The following is a 22,108-nucleotide window of genomic DNA, read 5'->3' as shown; positions in this document are numbered from 1 at the left end:
CCGTCTCGGCCTCCCAAAGTGCTGGGATTACAGGCTTGAGCCACCGCGCCCGGCCAACATATTTTTCAAAACTGGAATTATTCATCACCTCTATGAAATACATTAAATAATTTTTTGAGATGGAGTCTCGCTCTGTTGCTGGTACAAGGAGGAATGAGACAAAGCTCTTTGAAAACCCTCTTTGTGGTCTATTTATTCATCCTAGTAACAAATGAGGAAAATGGAGAAGCCAAGAGGTTAGGTAGAGGTAACAAACATTACCAAGGAGAAATACATATATGCCTATTCGTGGTCTTATTTTGGTCAAATATTTATTACGTGTCCACAAAGTGCTAAGCTCTGGCTGTTTATTCACATGCAATGTAGGAACAGACTTACAGTATGCATCTACTGCAACAGAACTAAGAATATGTTGGTGGATGAAAATATTAAAGGCGTCTTCCATCCATCACTGACTCAGTCTCTGACACTATTTCCCAGCAAGGAGAACAGCTCGGATACCATGAAACAGCTAGCTGTACCAATGATTTTACCACTAAAATGGGAGACAATCAGAGAGCATTAAAGGGGTTGAATATATTGAAGAGAATTTTCTCTGGTTAAAAGCTATCACTGGCCAGGTGCAGTGGCTCAAGCCTGTAATCCAAATACTTTGGGAGGCCGAGGCGGGTGGATCTTCTGAGGTCAGAAGTTCGAGACCAGCCTGATCAACATGGTGAAACCCCATCTCTACTAAAAATACAAAAATCAGCTTGGCGTGGTGGCACACGCCTGTAATCCCAGCTACTCGGAAGGTGGGAGGCTGAGGCAGGAGAATGGCTTGAACCTGAGAGGTGGAGGTTGCAGTGAGCCAAGATCACACCATTGCACTCCAGCCTGGGCGACAGAACGAGACTCTGTCTAAAAAAAAAAAAAGCTATCACTACAACAGGTATGATTTTAAAAAACTTAATTACCTAGAAAGCTTGATTAATTACTGAATCCAATGGCTACATTTTAATATTATCTTCTAGATCTTTGAATTTCATAGCTTATTATGCTTTTAGATAAATATAAAATATCAAATTGATTTTTAAAAAGATAAAAGCTGATTTGATTCAACAACTCTATTAAATGCATTAAACAATTTTAAACATTAACACTTACGTCATCGCATTTTAAAAATGCTTAGGTCTAAGATTATATAAATAAGAATTCTGGTTTTAAAATCCTAAAAGAAGTCTTTTCACTCCCAAATCAATAAAGCAGATGAAAAAAATAAAGCCTTATAGACACAAATTGTTTTACCTCTCAGCAGTATGTTTATATCTTACATTTCCAATTAGGAACTCCAATCAGAATGTCCAATGTAGATTTCCAATGGATTCAGATGTAAGCAAAACACCCATAACCAGAAGAAAACTTCAGCTAATATAAAGATCACAGTGAGTGATCAAAGAATGACAAAACCTAAATAAGCTAGGCCAGAAACATAAGAAATGTCTGAATCATATGATAGTCATTCATTTATTCAGTAAATATGTGTTGGGCACCTACTATGTCCTGAGCATTGGGGATACCGTGGTGAACAAAACAGACAAGGGGTTTCTGCTGTCACGCAGCTTGTATTCTACTAGCTGCTAGTAACAAGAAGCTTTAGGAAGAGTATTTTCTGCCAAAAGAACAGTGAATGCAAAGGTCCTGAAGAACAAACTGACCCCATTTGAGGAACAGAAATGCCACATTGGCTGTTAGATGCCACCTAAATAACTAACACGCGAGGCAGGACATGATAAAAATCCCTAAGAGAAGTGCCAAGAAAACTATGGGAGTTCAGAATTGGGACAGATTACTGCAAGTCTAGCAGGGACTGGGAAAGGCTGGCAGGTACGGAGAAAGAGAAAGGGCACTCCACACTGTGAGTAAGAGGGAGGCAGGAGAGGTGTGGCAGCTTCATTCTGCTCTGGAAATTCCAGGGGAAGTAGCAGAAGAGGGGATGGGAAAGACCACTGACACCAGAGGCAGAGGGATCTCTACACACAGACTGAGTAGGCTGAACTCCAATCAGCGGGCAATGGGGACCACCTAAGGAAAAATCCTTAAAAAGAGAGACCAGCAATTTTACCCAAGTTGTGCTTTGGAAGGATAAGCCTGGCAGCACCACAGATCCTCTCGGGTCTGGGAAAATTTAAGGACCTCTAGCAAAGTTCAGTGAAAAGCACTGCTTTCTTGGGAACAGCAGTAGGTTTCTGAGTTCCGGGCTGAAGTAGCTTTGGGTTGCCTGAATAGTGATGAGAAAATGAACCTCTTGCTATGAGGACCTTTAAACATTCTTTAAACTTTTGGCCTCACCCATCGGCTGTCAGCCCACCCCTGCACTTTCCCTTCCGGCATAAATCATAATGTTAACTACCTATGTGTTTATGGAGTGATGGATGTACTGTGTCTTGGAGCTTACCAGACTCTAAGCTCCCTAAGTGGGTGGGCAGTGTCCCTGCACAAAGTCCTGACGGCTAGGAGGTGACACTCCAGCATGTTGGAACCAGCTCTGGAAGGGTGGCAGCAACTTCTCCATCTGGGTCCTCCCAATCTCTACTGCAGATGCTGCCTTGCCCCATCAGGGGTCTGACAGAAACTCTGACTACCGTGGTTACCAAGTAGTGGCGTGAACACAGGTGATTTTTCATTCTTTTATTTATAATTGTCTGATTTCATATTTTCTAACAGGAACTTTTATAATAATGGAGGAAGAGGCCGGGCGCGGTGGCTCAAGCCTGTAATCCCAGCACTTTGGGAGGGCCGAGACGGGCGATGCACGAAGTCAGATTTCGAGACCGCATCCTGTGCTAACAACTGGTGAATACCTGTCTCTAGCTAAAAAAAATAAAAAAAAGCTAGTCCTGGGGTTCGAGTGCTGTGTTCGCCTTGTAGTCCAGCTACTTGGGAGGCTGAGGCTATGGATGAATGTGCGGTAATACCGTGAGGCGGAGCTTGCAAGGGAGCTGAGATCCGGTCCACTGCACTCCAGCCCGGTGAGCAAGAGCGACGACTCTCGTCTCAAAAATAATAATAATAGTATAATAATATAATAATATATAATAATAATAATGGAGGAAGAAAAAAATCAACCTATTACAAGTGAACCCTTTTGAAAGTACCATTTCAAAAGCAATGAACCAGGACTTCGAAGGAACAATCTTTTTTTCTAAAAGACTTCCCTGCACAGGGTAGGCAGAGCAAGGCAAGGACATGCTTGTTCCTTTCCGGATGGGCTGGGATATCCGCAGAAGAGTCTGTGAGTAACTGCAAGCTCCCATCTGCAGAAGCGGCAGGAACCTTTGAAAATCTCCATGCCAAGGTACTCTCTCCCACAGTTAAATTAGACTGGTAGGGGGTGGGATTTGGGCAGTGGTATCTGTCAAAGTCCCCAGGTGGCCCCAGTGTGCAGCCAGGCTGAATGCCATGGAACCTAGCAGATAAAAGGTCCTCACAATCCTACGTGGGGAAGGGGCCCAGATCCAGCAGTCAGTCTCCCCCTTTAATGACTGAGACCCTAAGGTTCAGCTTTCCTCTTCTAAACAAATCTGAATGATTTTTGTCCTTGCTCACCTCTCCAAGAGGCTAAAAGAACCCCAAACACCTATGTGCGGGTGCGAGATTACTGCTTGCATCCCAGAACTGTCCCACAAACAGCAAGCTTGCCAGCTGGCTTCATGCGGATTGTCCTTCCTTACTGTTTTTAGAATTGTTGGGGATTTATGGCCATGAGTGATTTGTACCGACCCAAGGGAAACCATTCAGGGATTAATCTAATTAAACAAAGACAAAGGAATAAATACAGACTGGGTTCTGACAAAACAATTTTGCTGTTTTTCTGGCAGTGGCCATTTCCTTTTGAAACAAATACAGATGTTTTTGGATGATTCCTTATGCTTTTGAAAAACAGCCCTTCTTTCTCTCTGAGGCCAGGAGGATTTCACTGAAGCATGACAAGCACTGCGTCCAGAGCTCCCCCTACCCCGGCACAGCCTTCCACCTTCTCCACCTGGTGATCCCTGTGAATGGCTCACAGCCCCAGTCAAATGTCACCTCCTGTGGGAAGCCTTCTTCAAGTTGGCTGGACTTAAGGCTTCTTCCCCTGTGTCCCCACAGCACTATAGACATGGCTCCGCTCTAGCATTTAGGCACTGATCCCATGGTATTGGAAGGACTTGATCACGGCTGTCTGCCCCAACATAAACAGGTCAGTTTTGACCCCCCAGAGCTTAGCACAGTGTCCTAGCACATGTATTTGGCCTCCATAAGAGTTCATTTGCTGAATGAACAATGAAAAAGGCCCAGATGCCCTGCCTCCCAGGAGGGATGGTCCTAAAATCCTAAGAATAACCTCCTCCATCAGATGTGGGGTCTTCAGAAGATGACTGAGATGGGAACAAAATTCTCTCCAAGTCTCTTTGACTCTCCTCATCCCTAGCAAAAGGTACTCACATACCAGCAGAGGGCTCAGAGTGAGGTAGGAGGCAGGACTCAACACCAGAGGCGGGGCTTGGACATAGCATCAAATTGAGGACTAGCAAAAACAGGACTGGGGCAGAAGCAGCTTTCCATAAAACACGCCCACCAGTGTGACACGTCAGTTTACCATTGCCATGGCAACACCTGGGAGTTACCACCCCTCTCCATGTCAATGACCTGACAACCCAAGAGCTACTATCCCTTCCCTAGAAATTGCTGCATAAACTGCCCCTTAATCTGCATGCAATTAAAAGTGGGTATAGTCCACTGGTATCACACCTCTAATCCCAGCACTTTCGGAGACCAAGGCTGGTGTATCATGTGAGGTCAAGAGTTCAAGACCAGTCTGGCCAACATAGTGAAACCCCATCTCCACGAAAAATACAAAATTAGCCAAGTGTGGTGGCAGGTGCCTGTAATCCCAGTTACTTGGGAGGTTGAGGCAGGAGAATCACTTGAACCTGGGTGGCAGAGGTTGCAGTGATCTGAGATCACGCCACTGCACTCCAGCCTGGGCAACTCCATCTCAAAAAAAAAAAAGTGGGTATAAATCTGACTGTAAAACTGCCCTGAGCTACTACCTACTCTCTGCATATAAGGATAGCCCTGCTCTGCAGGAGCAGTCACAGAGGCGTAACACTGCCAGGGCTGTAATACTGTCTTGTCAATATTAAGACAAGACAGTATTAAGAATATTAAGAGGTAGAAGCTGTTTACTTCTACCTCTGTTTGCCCTTGAATTCTTTCCTGGATAAAGCCAAGAACCTTCATGGGCTAAGCCCCACCTTGGGGCTCACTTGTCCTGCATCAAGAGCACAATGACATCTGAGAGCCAGCCCCCAGCAATGGACTCCAGAAAAGCTGTCATGACAGTTAGGGAACCTGTGTGCCCTGCTATCCACCACGTCCCGGTATTTAGCACAGTGCCTGGCACTTTGTCCTTGCTCAACAAGTACTTGTTGAATGGATGAATGAACTCATGCTCATGTGACACAAGCACAGGGTTGTCAGGTGTTCCTAACTCATCTCTCTTACCTACTCTTGTAAGCTCTGTGAAGGACAGGGCCATCTCTCTAAGTTTTGGTGTTCCTTACGGTGCCTGTATAATGCCATGCACTTCACACAGTCGGTGCTTAGTAGCTATCTATTGTTGACTTGACAGCCTCCCTTGCTGGGCAGCCTAGAGCACTGTCTCAATTAATAAATGTCACTGGGCAGAAATGGGACAGCTGGGGATGATTCTGAAGTATTCTTTAATTTCCCTTTAGCAAAGATGAATTTTTAGAATAGCTAACTTTTACCCTGGGGCCAAAGATGGCAACAGAAACTTGAAAGTCACGGGGTTCCTCCCTCTCCTGTACCCCTCAGATCCAGTCAATCCTGGATTTACTTCTCTTCATCTCCCCTGCCACCATGGAGCCACCGTCATCTCTTGGCTGAACAGCCATGGCAACCTCTTAACTGGTTTTCCTGTATTCATCCCAGCCTAGCATTCTCCTGTAGCCAGAGTAATCTGCTCCTGCCTCTCTGCTTAAAACCCTTAATGGCTTATCACTGCTTTAGGATGAAGTCCAAAAACTCTAATGTGATGGTCAAGGGGGCTACAAGGCCCACCCCTTCACCTCTCCAGTCTTATCTCAAGCCTCCTCTTACTTTCTCTGCTCCATTTACACAGCCCTCTCCATTTTCAAATCAAGCTTCTTCACGCCTCGGGACCTTTGCACAGGCCATTCGTTCTGTCTAGAATGCTCAAGCCTCTTCCTCACCTCCTTTCCCCTACCTAACTCTCATACCTCCTTTAGGACTCACCTGAAAGTCTGCTTTCTCAGGAAGCTCTGACCTACCACTAGGGGTGAAGTCCTCCCTCAGAGTTTCCCTTCGTAATCCTCATCACAATTATAATTTAATACTTCATTTGCAACTAATTATTTCATGTCTATTTCACCTGCCACATAGGGCAGCCACAGTGCATGTCTTGCTCAGCGCACTAGTTCAGATATCTAGCATCTGACATGTGGCCCATTTTAAAAGGATTGTGGATGACTGAATGAATAAATCTATTCCATGATGAAATGGTTCAGAGTGCTGGGGAAACAACAGTGAATAAGCGGACAAAAAAAAAAATTCCTTCCCTTATAGAGCTGATGGTCCAGTGAGGGACCAGTCATGTGCTAGAGGCAGCTCGTACTGACTCACATGATGATGTGTATCTTGGTAGCTTGAAATGTCCATGGTGGGAGTATTTACACCACGGAAATTGGCAGACACCCCAAATCAGAGCTTTTGTCTCCTGGAGACCTGATTGTTAAACATTTAGCAGCACATCACTGACAGAAGATTGATAGTAAACAAAGCAAATAGGTAAAAATCTGTGATACGTTATAAGCAGGAAAGGGGAGTTGAGAGTGGTGAGAGAGCAGGCTTCCATTTTTAACAGTGTGAAATGAAAATATGATTTTGACCTTCTCCAAATTTTATTTGGACCTGAAAGAGGTGATATGAAAAATGATAAAGGGAACCACCACTGGGGGAGGACAGGATGTCAGTTACATCTCCTCAGAAAAGGTAGGGGTGAGGCAGGCAGGTGAAAAAAATATCGACTTTGGAGCCAGACTTGGCCCCAGCTAGGTGAGATGACTTCAAGTAAGGGACTTTAGAGAGATTCCATTTTAATAAAGAGGTTAAATATCTTATTTGTAGGGTTGAGTGAGATAATCTAGATGGGCAAAGCATCTGTCTCACAGTAGATTTTTTTTTTTTTAATTTTTTTGAGACAAGGTCTGGCTCTGTCACCCAGTCTAGAGTGCAATGGCACAATATCTAGGCTCACTGCAACCCTCGCCTCCCGAGCTCAAGCAATCCTTCCACCCCAGTCTCCTGAGTAGCTGGGACTACAGGAACGCACCATCACACCCAGCTGACTTCTGTATTATTTGTAGAGACAGGGTTTCACCATGTTGGACAGGCTTGTCTTGAACTCATGAGCTCAAGCGATCTACCCACCTCGACCTCCCAAAGTGCAGGGCTGACAGGTGTAGCCCACTGTGCCTGGCTCACAGTAAGTCTTCAACACATGTTAGCATCCTTCTCCTTTCCTAAATTAAGGGGGAAGAGAAAAGTGTCAGTAGCGCATACCTATTTAAGCATGGGAGAGAGATGAACTTCAACCAAAGTTTGCTCACATCCCAATTCTAATAGTTTCACTTTATTAGGTACCTATAAAAGCTACAAACATGGGCTGGCACAGTGGCTCACACCTGTAATCCCAGCACTTTGGGAGGCCAAGGCAGGAGGATCAAGACCAGCCTAGGCAACAGAAAGAGATCTTGTCTCTACAGAAAATCAAAAAATTAGCCAGGCACAGTGGCACACGCGTGTAGTCCCAGCTACCAGGGAGGCTGAGGTGGGAGGATCATTTCAGCCAGGGAGTTCCAGGTTGCAGTGAGCTATGATTGTGCTACTGCTCTCCAACCTGGGTGACAGAGCAAGGCCCTGTCTCAGAAAAAAAAAAAAAAAAAACCCTACAAACATGAATATTAGATCCTAACATTCTAAAAATGTATCTCTGGTTAAGTTTGGTTTTTGAGTTCTATGCTGAATTGAAGTGGTACAGCAAAGTAGGTAATTTGGAATTTTATAACAAAAGACCTGGCCAAATTTGAGCTATGCCTTGCCAGGGAGCAACCATTAGCATGTATCTGACAGTCAGCAAAATCTGCTTGCTTCTTTCAGTGCCTGGAGAATTTTAAGAGGGATAACTCAGTCTTCCCAGGTGAAACTAATGAGTGAAGATTTGCTGCCAAGAGCCCCAAAGCTGTGCTCAAACCCAACCACAGTTTCCCCAGAGGCTCCCATGCACCCTAGATGTAAGCGCCTTCCTTTAGAAACCCTGGCGCCTGCATCTCAGTCCAGAGAATTTGGAAACTTTCATCTGCTTATACCGGAAGGAGGGAGAACTGATGGGGGAGCACGAAGAATGGGGCGAATGCTTTGGCCATCATCCAGGGCTAAATCAAAGGGTCTTTTTACCAATGTTTCAGAATTTTAGACAAGCTGCACTGCATGCTGCTGACACCAATGACATTTTAATCTCGTCTTTGGAGTTAAAGTAAATGAACACCTTTAGAACACACCCTCTACTTTTTATAGCTCTTGGTGTTATTTAACCTGAGATGTAGAAATCAGAAATTGTTTATCGGGCCAGGGGCGGTGGCTCACGCCTGTAATCCCAGCACTTTGGGAGGCCGAGGCGGGCGGATCACGAGGTCAGGAGATTTAGATCATCCTGGCTAACACGGTGCAAACCCGTCTCCACTAAAAATACAAAACATTAGCCGGGCGTGGTGGCGGGCACCTGTAGTCCCACCTACTCAGGGGGCTGAGGCAGGAGAACGGTGTGAACCCAGGAGGCGGAGCTTGCAGTGAGCCGAGATCGCGCCACTGCACTCCAGCCTGGGCGACAGAGCTAGACTCCGTCTCAAAAAAAAAAGAAAGAAAGAAAGAAATTGTTTATCACAGCAAGAGAGAAGGAGAAATGGGTTATTAGGGCTGCCATTTCACTCAACTGGGTAAACGATGGGGTCTCTGACCACTTCCACAGGAAAGCTTGCTATGAGGTAGGGGCTCCACAAATGCAGGAAAAACCCAAGCTTGCCTTTTCGAGACCGTGCCCTCTCTTTCATCATGTCTGAAAGTCCTAATCTTATTTTGACAACTGCAGTTTGGATTTAAAGACGTCCATGGTAGATGAGTCATCAGCCTCGTGCTTCTACACTGAAAGAAACAAAACAAACCCAATGTCACTGAGAAAAACTATCCTTTCAGGCAAACTCCAGCTGTGCCTAGTCTCCTCCTTTCCCGCAGCAGTTGAAGTTTTTTTCAATCAATTCTCCTGTTCACTAACAAGATTTTGGTTTTCCTTGGGGAAGGGAAAAGGAGGAAGGGGGGAATCTCTGAAACAAAGTTTTAAAATACAGGTAAATCTGAGTGAATGAGGTTGACAAAAATAATAAATAAACAAGAATAATGTCTTACTCTTGTGGAGTGCTTTTCAATTTCCAAACCGTTGTCACATTATGTTAATATAAACCCGCTTTTGAGTGGATGCTCCCAGGGAGAGATCTTATTTAAAACATCTAAGTCAGTAGCCCTTAAACTGCAGCGTACATCGACATTTCCTGGAGGGCTTGGGAAAACCCACATTCTTGGGCCCCAGTTCCAGAGATCCTGATTCAGTAGGTCTAGGGTAAGCCTGGGAACCTGCATTTCTAGTAAGTTCTGGGCAAAGCTGATACTGTTTTCCGCGGGGACCACACTTTGAGAACCATTTGCCTGGGTACTCATAAAAACAGCCAAGCGGAGGAAAAGCTGTACAAGGTTCAAGCTCATGTTCCCCTGATGTGTACATTTTTTTCACAATTGGCATTTCTCCACTCACATTTAGTCAGCTCAGTTCTCCCATGGGGCTCTACTCACCCCAGATTCCTTCTTTCGTAGAAAACGCTGTGTCCTGGTACAGCCAGAGGGTGAGCAAACTGCACATAACGATCCCTAAGCTCCCAGGCCCAGGTCTGACAGCCGGGGTTAAGGGGAAGCTGGATGATGGCATTTAGCGAGCCCACTGCTTCAGCTCACAGCAGCTGAGCCACAGCTCATGTGGCTGCTATTGATTGTCAGGGAAGGCAGCTGCTTTGAGTGTGCGTGCGTGCGGCCTGCTCACCCTTCCAGCCTTGCCCCAAGCTCTGACTGTGGGCCGCCCCGGAGCTCACATCCTGACCTGCACTTTCCACACCCGCTTTCTCCCTCCAAGATTTCATCTATTTTCAGGGTCAATGACCACCACCAAGCACGTACTGTCCAGGCCTTTTCCTTGAACTTGAATTCTCCATCTCCAGCTGCACCCAACCACGTGTGTGGGCTCTCTCTCGGGCGCATCTGTTTGTCCTGAAAACTAGATTTCCTCTATGAAGTTATCTGTCAGTCTCAATTACTCTGACCCCACCAGCCATCACCTATCTGATGTCATAAACTCCCCCCTGGGGCTGGGATGGTTGCCGTGGTCTCCTACTTAATTCTATGGGCGTAAGAAACATACACTGAATTGACTGGACCGATTAGAATTGTTCTCTGATTCCATCTTTCACATTCTTCTCTCTCTGTTGGGGGCAAAAGGGAAGCCAAGATCTGAATGTTTCTTGGGTCCCTAATATGTAAGAAAAATACGCCATAAGAGTGCCAGGCCCATAGAGGGGAATCCACAGGTATTGAATGAATGAGCGGATAAGTGAAGACATCCCTGCCCCACTCTCTATCTCTAATCCAGCACACACATTATTGCCAGCCCCAATTTACTAAAATGACCTGGTTTTGCCCTTGACACACCATGTTCAGTTCCCCTACTCAACAAAGGACACTGTTGGAACTTAGCTTGAGAATCAAATTGCTCCATAATTTATCCCTGCTTACATTCCTTCTCTCCTCCTCCACTGATGCCACAAACAAACTATTCCAGAAAGGCAGTCTGGTCCAGCACCACTACTTGCTTCCGAAACCTTGTTCTGATTAATGAATGTCAGCTTTATTGAGTGACAACTGGCATACAATAAACTGCGCATATTTCAAGTGTACAGTTTGATAAATCGGGCTTATCAATATATCATCACCACAATCAAGATAATAAGCATCGTCATCATCCCCCAAGTTTCCTGATGCCGCTTTGTTATCCCTCTCCCTGCTGCTCTCCACTCCTCAGCCCAAGTACCCCACTAATCTGCTCTCTGTCATTATTGAGTAGATACCATTTCCTAAAATTTTATACAAATGGAACCACATGGTATGTACTGTTTTTTTGATCTGGTTCCTTTCATTCAGCGCAGTGATTTGGAGATGCATCCAGGCTGCTGCAATTGTCAATAGCGCATTCTTTTCACTGCAGAGGAGTATTATACAGGATGCATGTATTGCAATGTATCACCCATTCACCTGTTAATCAACATGTGACTTGTTTTCAGCTTGGGGCTATTACAAGTAAAGCTGATGTGAACATTTGTGTTCAAATCTTTGTTTAGACATAAATTTTTATTTCTTTTGAGTAAATATCTAAAAGTGGAATGGCTGGGTCACATAATAGATAAATATCTAACTTTGTAAGAAATCGCTAAACTGTTTTCCAGAGTGGCGGAACCATTTTACATGACCACTGGTGGTATATGAGCATTCCAGTTCCCAATTTTGTGAACACATGGTATAGTCAATCTTTTAAAATGTATCCATTCTGGCCGGGCGCAGTGGCTCACACTTGTAATCCCAACACTTTGGGAGGCTGAGGTGGGCAGATGATCTGAGTTCAGGAGTTCAAGACCAGCCTGGCCAACATGGTAAAACCCTGTCTCTACTAAAAATACAAAAAAAAAAAAAAAAAATTAGCCAGGCTTGGTGGCACGTGCCTGTAGACCCAGCTACTTGGAGGCTGAGGCAGGAGAATTGCTTGAACCCAGTAGGCAGAGGTTGCAGTGAGCCGAGATCATGCCACTGCACTCCAGCCTGGGCAATAGAGCAAGACTCTGTCTCAAAAAAAAAAAAAAAGTATCCATTCTAGTGGAGGTATAGTGGTATTTCATGTCTGATAACATTGAGCATCTCTTCATGTGCTTCTTTGCTACCCATATGTCTTCGGTGATTTAGTGTCTGTTCAAATCTTTTGCCCATTTTTATGGTGGTGTTTGTCTTCTTGGTACTGAGTGCTAGAATTCCTTATATTCTAAAGTCCTTTGTTGGACGTATGTTTTGCAAATGTTTTATCCCAATCTGTGGCTTGCCTTTTCATTTTAGTAGCAGAGTATTTTGAAGAGCAAATGTTTTCATCATGATGAAGTATACTGATTTTTATGTTTTGTAGCTTTTTGTGTACTATTTAAGAAATCTTTGCCAACCTGAGGTCACCAAGATTTTTCTTCTACCATTTCATCAAGGTATTTAATAGTGTCTGCTCTTACATTTAGGCTTAGAATACATTTTGAATTAATTTTTATACATGGTATGAGGTAAAGACAAGATCTATTTTCCTTTTGTTTGCTTGCTTGCTTTTTTGCACATGGCAATTCAATTGCTGCAACACTATTTGTTGAAGACATTAGTGTTTCCTCATTGAATTGCCTTCCCATTCTGTCAAAAATCATTTCACCACATACATATGGGTTTATTTCTCGATTCTGTTCTGTTCCATTGCTCTATATGTTCATCTTTATACCAATGCCACACTGTCTTGATTACTGTTGCTTTATAATTAGTCTTGAAATCAGGTAGTTTAAACAAAATTTAAAGATAAACTTTATCTTTTTCAAAGTTTTGTTTAATCTGCATGATTCACAGATTCCATATTTGTGAATTTGCCTACTTGCTAAAATTTGCTTGTAACCCCAAGTCAATATCCATGACACTTTCTCAGCCATTCATGGACATATGCAGAGTGGCAAAAAATTTGAGTCACCCAGTACACATATTCCCAGGCAAGGTCAAACAAGGCAATGTTCTGTCTTCTTATTTCAGCTCTCATCCCATAAACAAGCATCCTTTCTGTGGTCTATGCAGTGCCACATTTTTTGCCTTTTTGTACTTCTCGTTGGTGATTTTGCTGTTGAAAATGGCCCCCAAGGCCGGGCGCAGTGGCTCAAGCCTGTAATCCCAGCACTTTGGGAGGCCGAGGCGGGCGGATCACGAGGTCAGGAGATCGAGACCATCCTGGCTAACACGGTGAAACCCCGTCTCTACTAAAAAATACAAAAAAACTAGCCGGGCAAGGTGGCTGGCGCCTGTAGTCCCAGCTACTCGGGAGACTGAGGCAGGAGAATGGCGGGAACCCAGGAGGCAGAGCTTGTGGTGAGCTGAGATCCGGCCACTGCACTCCCGCCCGAGCCACAGAGCGAGACTCCGTCCCGTCTCGAAAAAAAAAAAAAGAAAGAAAAGAAAATGGTCCCCAAGAGTAGTGCTGAAATGCTGTCTATTGTTCCTAAGTACTTTGTTCAGACATGAACAATAGCTTTCAGTGTTAATGAATTAACAGTATATACTCAAAAATGTGTCTTTAACAAAACATCAAACAAGTTTATGATTGGATGTTGTGATTGGAAGCTCTCAGGAACCCAACTCTGTATTTCATCTAGGAGCAATGGTTCAGAATTTGCAATTTAGTGTTTATGGATATTTTATAGATCATAACTACTGGGAATAATGAGAATTGACTGGGTTTGACTATTCTAGTTTTTTTTTGCATGTTCATATACATTTTAAAATCAGTTGTCAATTTCTAAAAACAATAGGTCTGCCAGGATTTTGAAGGGGATTGCTTTGAATCTATGGATCAATTTGGGAAGAAATGACATCTTGGCCATATTAAGTCTTCCAATCCATGATGTGGTATATCTCTCCATTTATTTAGGTCTTTTTAAATTAATCCCAGAAATCTTTTATATTTTCAATGTGTAAATCATACACATCTTTAAAATTTATCCCTAATTTACATATTTTTGATGCCATTATACCTGGGATTTTAAAATCTCAATTTCTGACTTTTGTTGCCAGTATACAGAAATACAATGAAGTAATTTTTTAAGTATATTGACATTTTATCTTGCAACCTTGCTAAACTCATTTATTAGTTTTAGTGGCTTTTGTTGTTGTTGTTTTGACACAGAGTCTCGCTCTGTTGCCCAGGCTAGAATGCAGTGGTGCAATCTCGGCTCACAACCTCCACCTCCCAGGTTCAAGCAATTCTCCTGCCTTAGCCTCCTGAGTAATTGGGATTACAGGCATGCACCACCACACTAGGCTATTTTTTTTTATTTTTAGTAGAGACAGGGTTTTGCCATGTTAGCCAGGTTGGTCTCAAACTCCTGACCTCAGGTGATACGCCCAACTCGGCCTCCCAAAGTGCTAGGATTTCAGGCATGAGCCACCACGCCTGGCCACTATGGTTAATTATATTGATTGATTTTTGAATGTTAAACCAAACTTGCATTCTTGGAATAAACTCCATTTGGTCTTGATGTATTGTTCTTTTATGTATTGTTGAATTCTATTGGCTAAATTTTAAGAATTTTCACATCTAAATTCATGAAGAATGTTGGTTATAATTATCTCTCTCTAATAATTCAGTGGTTTTTCTGGGTCATGCTCCTTGTTTAAACTCTAGCATAAATCTATTAAATCACTTATGTAGCTTGGGAAAAATAATGTTGGGAACATTTCCAAAGAATGAAAGCAGTTAAATGCATTTGGTATCGTTCTTGAGAGAAAAAAAAAATTTAAGCTGGATAAGAAAGTCTACATTTTCTGCCAAATGAAGTTTTCTAAATGCTGCATTATCATCAGCTTTCAGGTAGATTAAATGTTCCAGAAGAAAGGGAAAATTCCTCATTTTGAAAATACGTCAAGAAAAGAAACAAGATAAAGTTTTCTTGTTAGTAGGACAGGAATTTGGGGAAGGGGAAGCATGTGAAGAGGGGCACACTTCATGAGGTTTTCTTTCCCCCCATTTTTTTTAAAAGGGAAAAGGAAGGAACATAAAATTCCATTGTTCTGGTATTATGCTGATGCTTTTGCATATATCTCATATAATGGTATTGGATAGGGAAGACTTTTTGAAAGGCAGAAGTAATCCACAAAGTTGACATCCAGTACATTCAAAATTGTCCATATAGACACAACCTGGAAGGTAAAATTCTACACCTTGATCTTAGCCAAAAGGCCAAGAAAAGATGGAAGTTAAGATTCTTTAATGCATTTGATCTAGTCTTCGGATGGAAAGGCTCTTTTAAACAACTAATATCCACCCAGAAGAGGGTTACCTGGACAGTGAAGAGACCCAAAACTAAGTCATCAAAAGATGTGTTTTTTTCCCCTGAAGAAGAGAAAATCGGTAGGAATGGGGTCAGTGTGTGGGAATAACACTCTTCAATAATTGAAGGGGTTTCTCTTTTTATTTGGATAAGGAAATAACTTTTTGGTATACGGCTTCAGATGGCAGAAATAGGATCAAAAGTGGAAATTACAGACAAGTAGGATTTCAGCTCAACTGCTGATCCAGGTTGTCTGAATATGGGATTCAGGTGTTTTGTAATAACCTGATTCTATAAGAACCATCACCCTTCTGGGACACTGGGAGGGGACAGAATTCTGAAGTTCCATAGGAAAAGAAGCCAGAAGTCTAATAGCCAAGGTCCATCACCATTCAAAGAATGTATCAATCAACTGTCTGCTTCCCCTCTCCACACGAATTACAAATATACAATGGTGGGGACATATACATATGTATATATTCTATAGTGTGTATGTGTGTGTGTATTCGAAGGCAGTTGCTGAAGAAGCCCTCCCACTATGATTTTGTGCAGTGACAGTACCACAGCAATTGGTAGTGACCTTGGGGAAGTAACAATCTGTTGAATGTTAGTCCTGAATTAGTTCTAAGTCTCCCCGGGATTAGTGGGCTGGGGAACCTATCTGTCTTCCCGGCTTGGAGAAGGTGTTCTGATTGAAGGGGTTGTCCTGCTGCCATCTAGGGGTCCTCTAGGGTTATGGGACACTCTCAAATGATGGCCAAGAGCGAGGACATAACAGGACATGGATTCTGGTTTGATCACGTTGCTAGCCATGTGACCTTGGGTAAATCGTCTAACCTTTTTGTTCCTTATTTTGCTTATCTGTAAAATGAGAGTGATAAAACCCACTTTAAGAGCTCATTGTGGGCCGGGCACAGTGGCTCAAGCCTGTAATCCCAGCACTTTGGGAGGCCGAGACGGGCGGATCATGAGGTCAGGAGATCGAGACCATCCTGGCTAACACGGTGAAACCCGTCTCTACTAAAAAATACAAAAAACTAGCCGGGCGAGGTGGCTGGCGCCTGTAGTCCCAGCTACTCGGGAGGCTGAGGCAGGAGAATGGCGTAAACCCGGGAGGCGGAGCTTGCAGTGAGCTGAGATCCGGCCACTGCACTCCAGCCCAGGCGACAGAGCGAGACTCCATCTCAAAAAAAAAAAAAAAAAAAAAAAAGGAGCTCATTGTGAGAATTAAATGAGACAGCAGATATAAAGCACGCAGGAAAGCTCCTGGCACATGGTAAACACCTAACAAGTGGCTATAGTTAGGCCTGACTTCATGTGTTGCACACTGAGGTGGACGTGGATTGCAGTCACTTTTGGTTGCAATTACCCTGGTTGTTTATTTGATTCACTCCCATGCAAAAATGTGAGCTCCAAAAAAGAAAGAATATTGCTGTGTTATTCACTATTTTATTTCCAGTACTTTTCATGCTGCCTGGCACATTTTTATGCTCAAAAACAATTGTTAAATGAAAAAATAAATGAACCAATCAATGATTGTATGGAAGAAAGAATGGCAAGCACTTCTTAGGGAGTAAGAGGTGCTTTGGGGAGGAGGTGTCAGCCACATGGCTTTTCATCTGGGAGATTATCCAGATACGCCCAGGACATGGAAATTAAGTGTAAATAGCTTCCAGAAGTGGAGTGCATCCCTCCTCTTGAGGCCCATTGTGAGTTTCTCTCGGTGTTGGCAGGCACAGGTCCCTGCTCATCAGCAGGGGTCAGTAGATGGCACAGCCTTTACTTGGCATGGCTTTTAACTGTCCCTCAGACCAAAAACAGGGCCTAACAAGGACATAATCAGTGAGATAGGTATTGATTTGTTACCACCCTTCCCATCTTATGGGTGAGGAAACTGAGAGTCAAGGAGTTTAAATAACCAGCTCAGAGTGAGACAGCCATAGTTGGTAAGTGATAAGGTCAGGGTTCAAGCCCAGATCTGTGGACAGTGAAGGCCTTGTTCTTCCACCAAGGCCCCTGGTACACCAATTTTGGGAAAGCAAAAGAGTTATTAGTATTATCTTCTTCTGAAAGAGAGAGAGCTATTCTTTTTTTTTTTTCTTTTTTTGAGATGGAGTCTCGCTCTTGTCGCCCGGGCCCTGGAGTGCAGTGGCCGGTTCTCAGCTCACTGCACGCTCCGCCTCTCGCGGTTTATGCCATTCGTCCGCTGCTCAGCGCTCCGAGTAGCTGGGACTAACAGGCGGGCCCCGCGCACCCTCGCCCGGCTAAAGTTTTTTTTTTTTTTGTGATTTTTAGTAGAGACCGGGGTGGTTTCAGCCGTGTTAGCCAGGCTGCGTCTCGATCTCTGACCGGTCGTGATCCGCCCATCTCGGCTCCCAAAGTGCTGGGATTACAGGCTTGAGCCACCGCGCCCGGCCGAGAGAGCTATTCTTTCTCACTGCGAGTTATTAGTATTATCTTCTTCTGAAAGAGAGAGAGCTATCCTTTATCACTGCACATTTATTAAGCTAAGTCTGGCTGAAGGTTAAGATGGCTTAACTGCTTCAGGGTGACTAGAGAGCTGGGTCAGATGGGACAGCAGAGCTCAGCTAAGCCCCTCCCTGGGATCCGTCACTGCCTGAGGCCAGTGAATCTCAAAGCGTGGCAGTCATTCGTCAGTTCATTGAAAATCCAGACCTGTTAACTCTGAATCTCTAAGGGTGAGCCCAGGAGTCAGCTTCCTGGCTCATTCTTAGTCACTGAAGTTTGAGAAGCCCTGCCCTGAGCTCCTAGCCCTCCTCCGCCGGAGCCTCCCTCCGCCTCCACCTGGTCAGTCTGTCTGAAGTCCAGGCAGGGTCTGCTTCACGTTCTCCTGTGGCACTATCCCTAGGCAGGAGGAAGCCAAGGCCAGAGGAGTACTTGAGAGCTGGGGGACATCAGGGCCTGTGGCAGGCCCAGGCAGGGGTCTGGCAAACCTTGCTGTGTGGGGGAAGGCCTTGCTCATAAAATCAGGGCAAGAACATTTTATTTTTTATTTGCTGGTGTCAGAATTCCTCTGGCTTGGCTAGGCCAGCCCATGGAAAATAAATATCAGCAGAGTCCCAGATCCCAGTCACTCAGTGGGACATGAGACAAGGAGAGGAATTCTTTGTGCTCCTAGGAAGAGAAGGGTGCCAGGCACAGTGGCTGACTCCTGTAAATCTCAGCATTTTGGGGGGTTGAGACAGATGGAGCACTTGAGCTCAGGAGTTCGAGACCAGCCTGAGCAACCTCATCTCTACAAAAATTAGTCTGGCATGGTGGCATGCAGCTGTGGTCCCAGCTATTCAGGAGGCTGAGGTGGGAGGACTGCTTGAGCCTAGGAGGTTGAGGCTACAGCGAGTCATAATTGTGCCACTGTACTAAAGCCTGGGCGACAGAGCAAGACCCTGTCTTAAAAAAACAAATCAAAGGAAAAGAAGAAAGGAGAAGGAGAAGGAGGAGTTGGAGGAGGAAGAGGAGGAGGAGGAGAAGGAGAAGGGCAGGAAGAGAGTGGGCAAGATGATGGGAGGCTGAGATGGGCCAGAGAAGCATCTGGGGCAGAGGGGAGGATGCCTGAAGAGGATGAGGGATGCCTCCAGAGGATGGTTGTGGGGAGGTAGAACACCTGGAGAGGTGGAGGTGTATAGAGGGGGGTGTCTAAAGAGATCTCTAGGTTGTTTGCTGAGCAATGTGTGAGATGTCCTTTCACAGTCTCCCCCAGTTCTTTAGGAAACTCTAGCAAACCTGTGAGTATCTGGTGCAAGTGACTTTGTTGTGGGTCTTGAGGAAGCGTCAGATCTTCAAGTGGAAGATAAGGGTGATTCAGGCTGCACTCAACTTGGGATCCTGGGGTCTGAGAGGAGCCTAAGAACACATATCCCCCACCCCACCCCTGCGATTCAGAGTCCAGAGGGCTTTGGGCTTCCACAGGCCACACAGAACTGGAGGGTCAAGCAGATGTTACCTAATCTTGAGGGGCAGGGAGAGAACTCCAGCCAACCACTCAACCCTGAAACTGAAGAAAAGTGAGAAGAAACATGAAAAAGGTGGTTTGCCTCTATAAATGTGACACTAATTACAGCCATTTGTGCAAACTGCTTTCCATTAATGCTTAATTGCTTGCCATGAGGTATAATAACAATGACACATTGCAACAATGACACATTGCAACAGTTACTCAGTGCATGAACTAAGTGTCAGATTAGCTGAGTTTTGTTTGCTTCCATGTGGGTTCCTCATGCCTTGCTTTTGGTAGCCTGGTCATCTGTGGGTTAACTCAGTGGCTTTATCCATAACTTTAAAAAGTAAGGACATGGTACTCTGTGTATGGGTAATTCTGTCCTTTAAGGGGTAGACTACCTTGTGCTGGCTCAAATATCAGTATATTGTCTAGTCTTTGGCACTTAGCCAAAAAAGAGAATGTGAGTTCTAATATCTTACATCTGTTTACCCCCTTTTTAAAATCTAGGACACCTATAAGTGTCCCACACCAAAGCAACTGGGTCCCTGCACCCCTCTAAAACAGAACTTGAATAATCACTCCCAGCAGAAGTTAATAACTCTTCCTAAATCCACGCTTTATAGAAGATAATAAAATATGGAAACAGTTCCTTAGGGTACAGTTAATAAAGACAGTGGATGAAAAAGCTCTTCAGTAGTCCCTGCTAAAGAACAAGCTTGGATGTAAAGAAGACCAGTTCATACATTCAAAGAGGCTATTTCTGAGATGGTGCTTCTACCTAGCTTTCTAACTCTTCCTGATGGCCTACTGTGTGCCCAGCTCTGGACTAGGCACTGTGATGGGGTCAACAGAAAATACCAAACTTTATTTCTGTCCCCAAGAGATGATAACTGGGGTGGGTGAGGCATCACAGATGAATAAAATGAGCCCAGATAAAAGAAGAGAGAGGAAGAGGGGAGAGGAAGAAACCACAAATGTATCAGCAAAGCAGTCTTACTTCTGCAAGTCGTCTGATCTGAGTTGAGAATGTAGCCTTGTTTGCACCTGCAGATGTATGAGCCAGGGATGTTGATGCAGAAGTGGGCACAGTTATGCTCCAGGGTGCTGCACATGTGGGCCGCTGAAAGGGAAGACACAGGAAGGTAAGTCAACGGTGACGCCCTTTCTCACTCCATTCCTGCCAGCAAGCATTTATTCAGCACCTCTCCTATGGGCAGGACTCAGAAACAAGCTGCAGTCCCTACCCTCAAGGGGGCTCACAGTCCAAGGTGGACAAGACAGGGCCAGATAAAGGGCCATGGAAAATCAAAGAGAAACGGTGTTAGGCTGAACTATATGAAATTGCTGATACTTGATTGGTTTTGATCTACAAAATAAAATAAAATAAAATAAAATAAAAGAAATTTCCAATTCAACTTAATATTCAACTTAAATTTCCAATTCAACCCACGTGGTGGGCTGGGGAATCAGAAAAGTTTGCCAGCATCAGAGGGGTCTTTGGCTTAAGTGTGGATTTTTAGGAAGCAGCAATGGGGCTGGAGGAAAAGCTATTAAATAAGCAAGAATGTGTTAAAGAACTAACAGTTTCTCAAAATCATATTTCAAGGGTAATGTAATTTTTTTAATATGCAAAAGTATACACCAAAATTTGGAGTAAAAAATGCATTCACACGTTTCATGTTTCTATAATCTTTATGTTATCTCTTTATTTAGCATCTTTTCTTTTTTTTTTTTTTTGAGACAGGGCCTTGCTCTGTCTCCCAGGCTGGAGTGTAGTACCACAATCACGGCTCACTGAAGCCTCCACTTCCTGGGCTCTAGACATCCTCCCACCTCAGCTTCCCGAGTAGCTGGGACTACGGGCGTATGCCACCATGCCTGGCTAACTTTTACAATTTTTTTTGTAGAGACAGGGTTTCACTACATTGCCCAGGCTGGTCTCAAACTCCTGGGCTCAAGCCATCCTCCCAGTTTGGCCTCCCAAAGTGCTGGGATTATAGGCATGAGCCACCACGCCTGCCCTCTGCATTTAGTTTCTGAAGCACCTCAGCTTTCTGGTACATTGGTTCTTGCATAAGTCTGTCTGTAGCTCATAAAAATTCTCTTTTTTTAATGTCCTAATTTCTGACTTTACTCAATGTAACTTGATTGTATTTAAAATTAACAAGCAACAGTACAAACAACAAGTTATGCAAGTGTTCTCATAAACAAAAAAGGTGTCTATATGTAGAAATATATTTTTTATGAAGCTAAAATAAAAGGAGCTCTCAAGAGCTTAGAACAATTCCATTAATCCAGCACTTATGAAAACTCAGCTGTGATTAAATCCATCTGAAGTTTATGTCACTTTACATTGGAGTAAGAAATATGGTGGACAATAAATGAACTAGGGAAGTGAAGCGGTTTTATTTCACAACAATATAATTTAGAATGTACCGTTCTGAGTTTGACTGTCTGTGTTAGGACACAAATAGCACTAGGAAGGTTTGTAGATCCAATCAGTCATTTTTACTTCAGGGTGAAATAAACAGGTCTCTTGTGACCTTGTACAATTTTCTTTTATTATTATTATTTTTAAATAAACTAGAAATTTTCTCATTTTCAAAAATAGAGATGATGTCTTACTATGTTGCCCAGGCTGGTCTCAAACTCCTGAGCTGAAGCAATTCTCCTGCATCAACCTCTCAAAGTGTTAGGATAACAGACATGAGCCACCACACCCAGCCCTTTGTGCAATTTTCTTAACCTCTTTATATGACATGAGGATAAAAATAGCACCTACCTCATAAGAACCTCAAAAAGGGTAAATTAATGGAGA

The 22,108-nt window shown here is 43.9% G+C and overlaps 1 protein-coding gene across 2 annotated transcripts in view; it reads right to left on the bottom strand.

The window, feature by feature from the left end:
* Positions 1–22,108, bottom strand: part of MATN2 (matrilin 2) — a 182,242-nt gene that overhangs the window by 83,507 nt on the left and 76,627 nt on the right. For both annotated transcript variants that reach the window (XM_017875294.1, XM_017875293.1), the window contains exon 4: positions 20,288–20,410. In XM_017875294.1, the coding sequence (XP_017730783.1) occupies positions 20,288–20,410 (123 nt within the window). The remainder of the gene's footprint in view (positions 1–20,287; positions 20,411–22,108) is intronic.

The sequence above is a fragment of the Rhinopithecus bieti genome, unplaced genomic scaffold (genome assembly GCF_001698545.2).
Source record: "Rhinopithecus bieti isolate Rb0 unplaced genomic scaffold, ASM169854v2 scaffold_8760, whole genome shotgun sequence".
Taxonomy (NCBI): domain Eukaryota; kingdom Metazoa; phylum Chordata; class Mammalia; order Primates; family Cercopithecidae; genus Rhinopithecus; species Rhinopithecus bieti.
The sequence above is the reverse complement of the archived record's forward strand: the minus strand, read 5'-3'. Positions and strand labels throughout refer to the sequence as shown.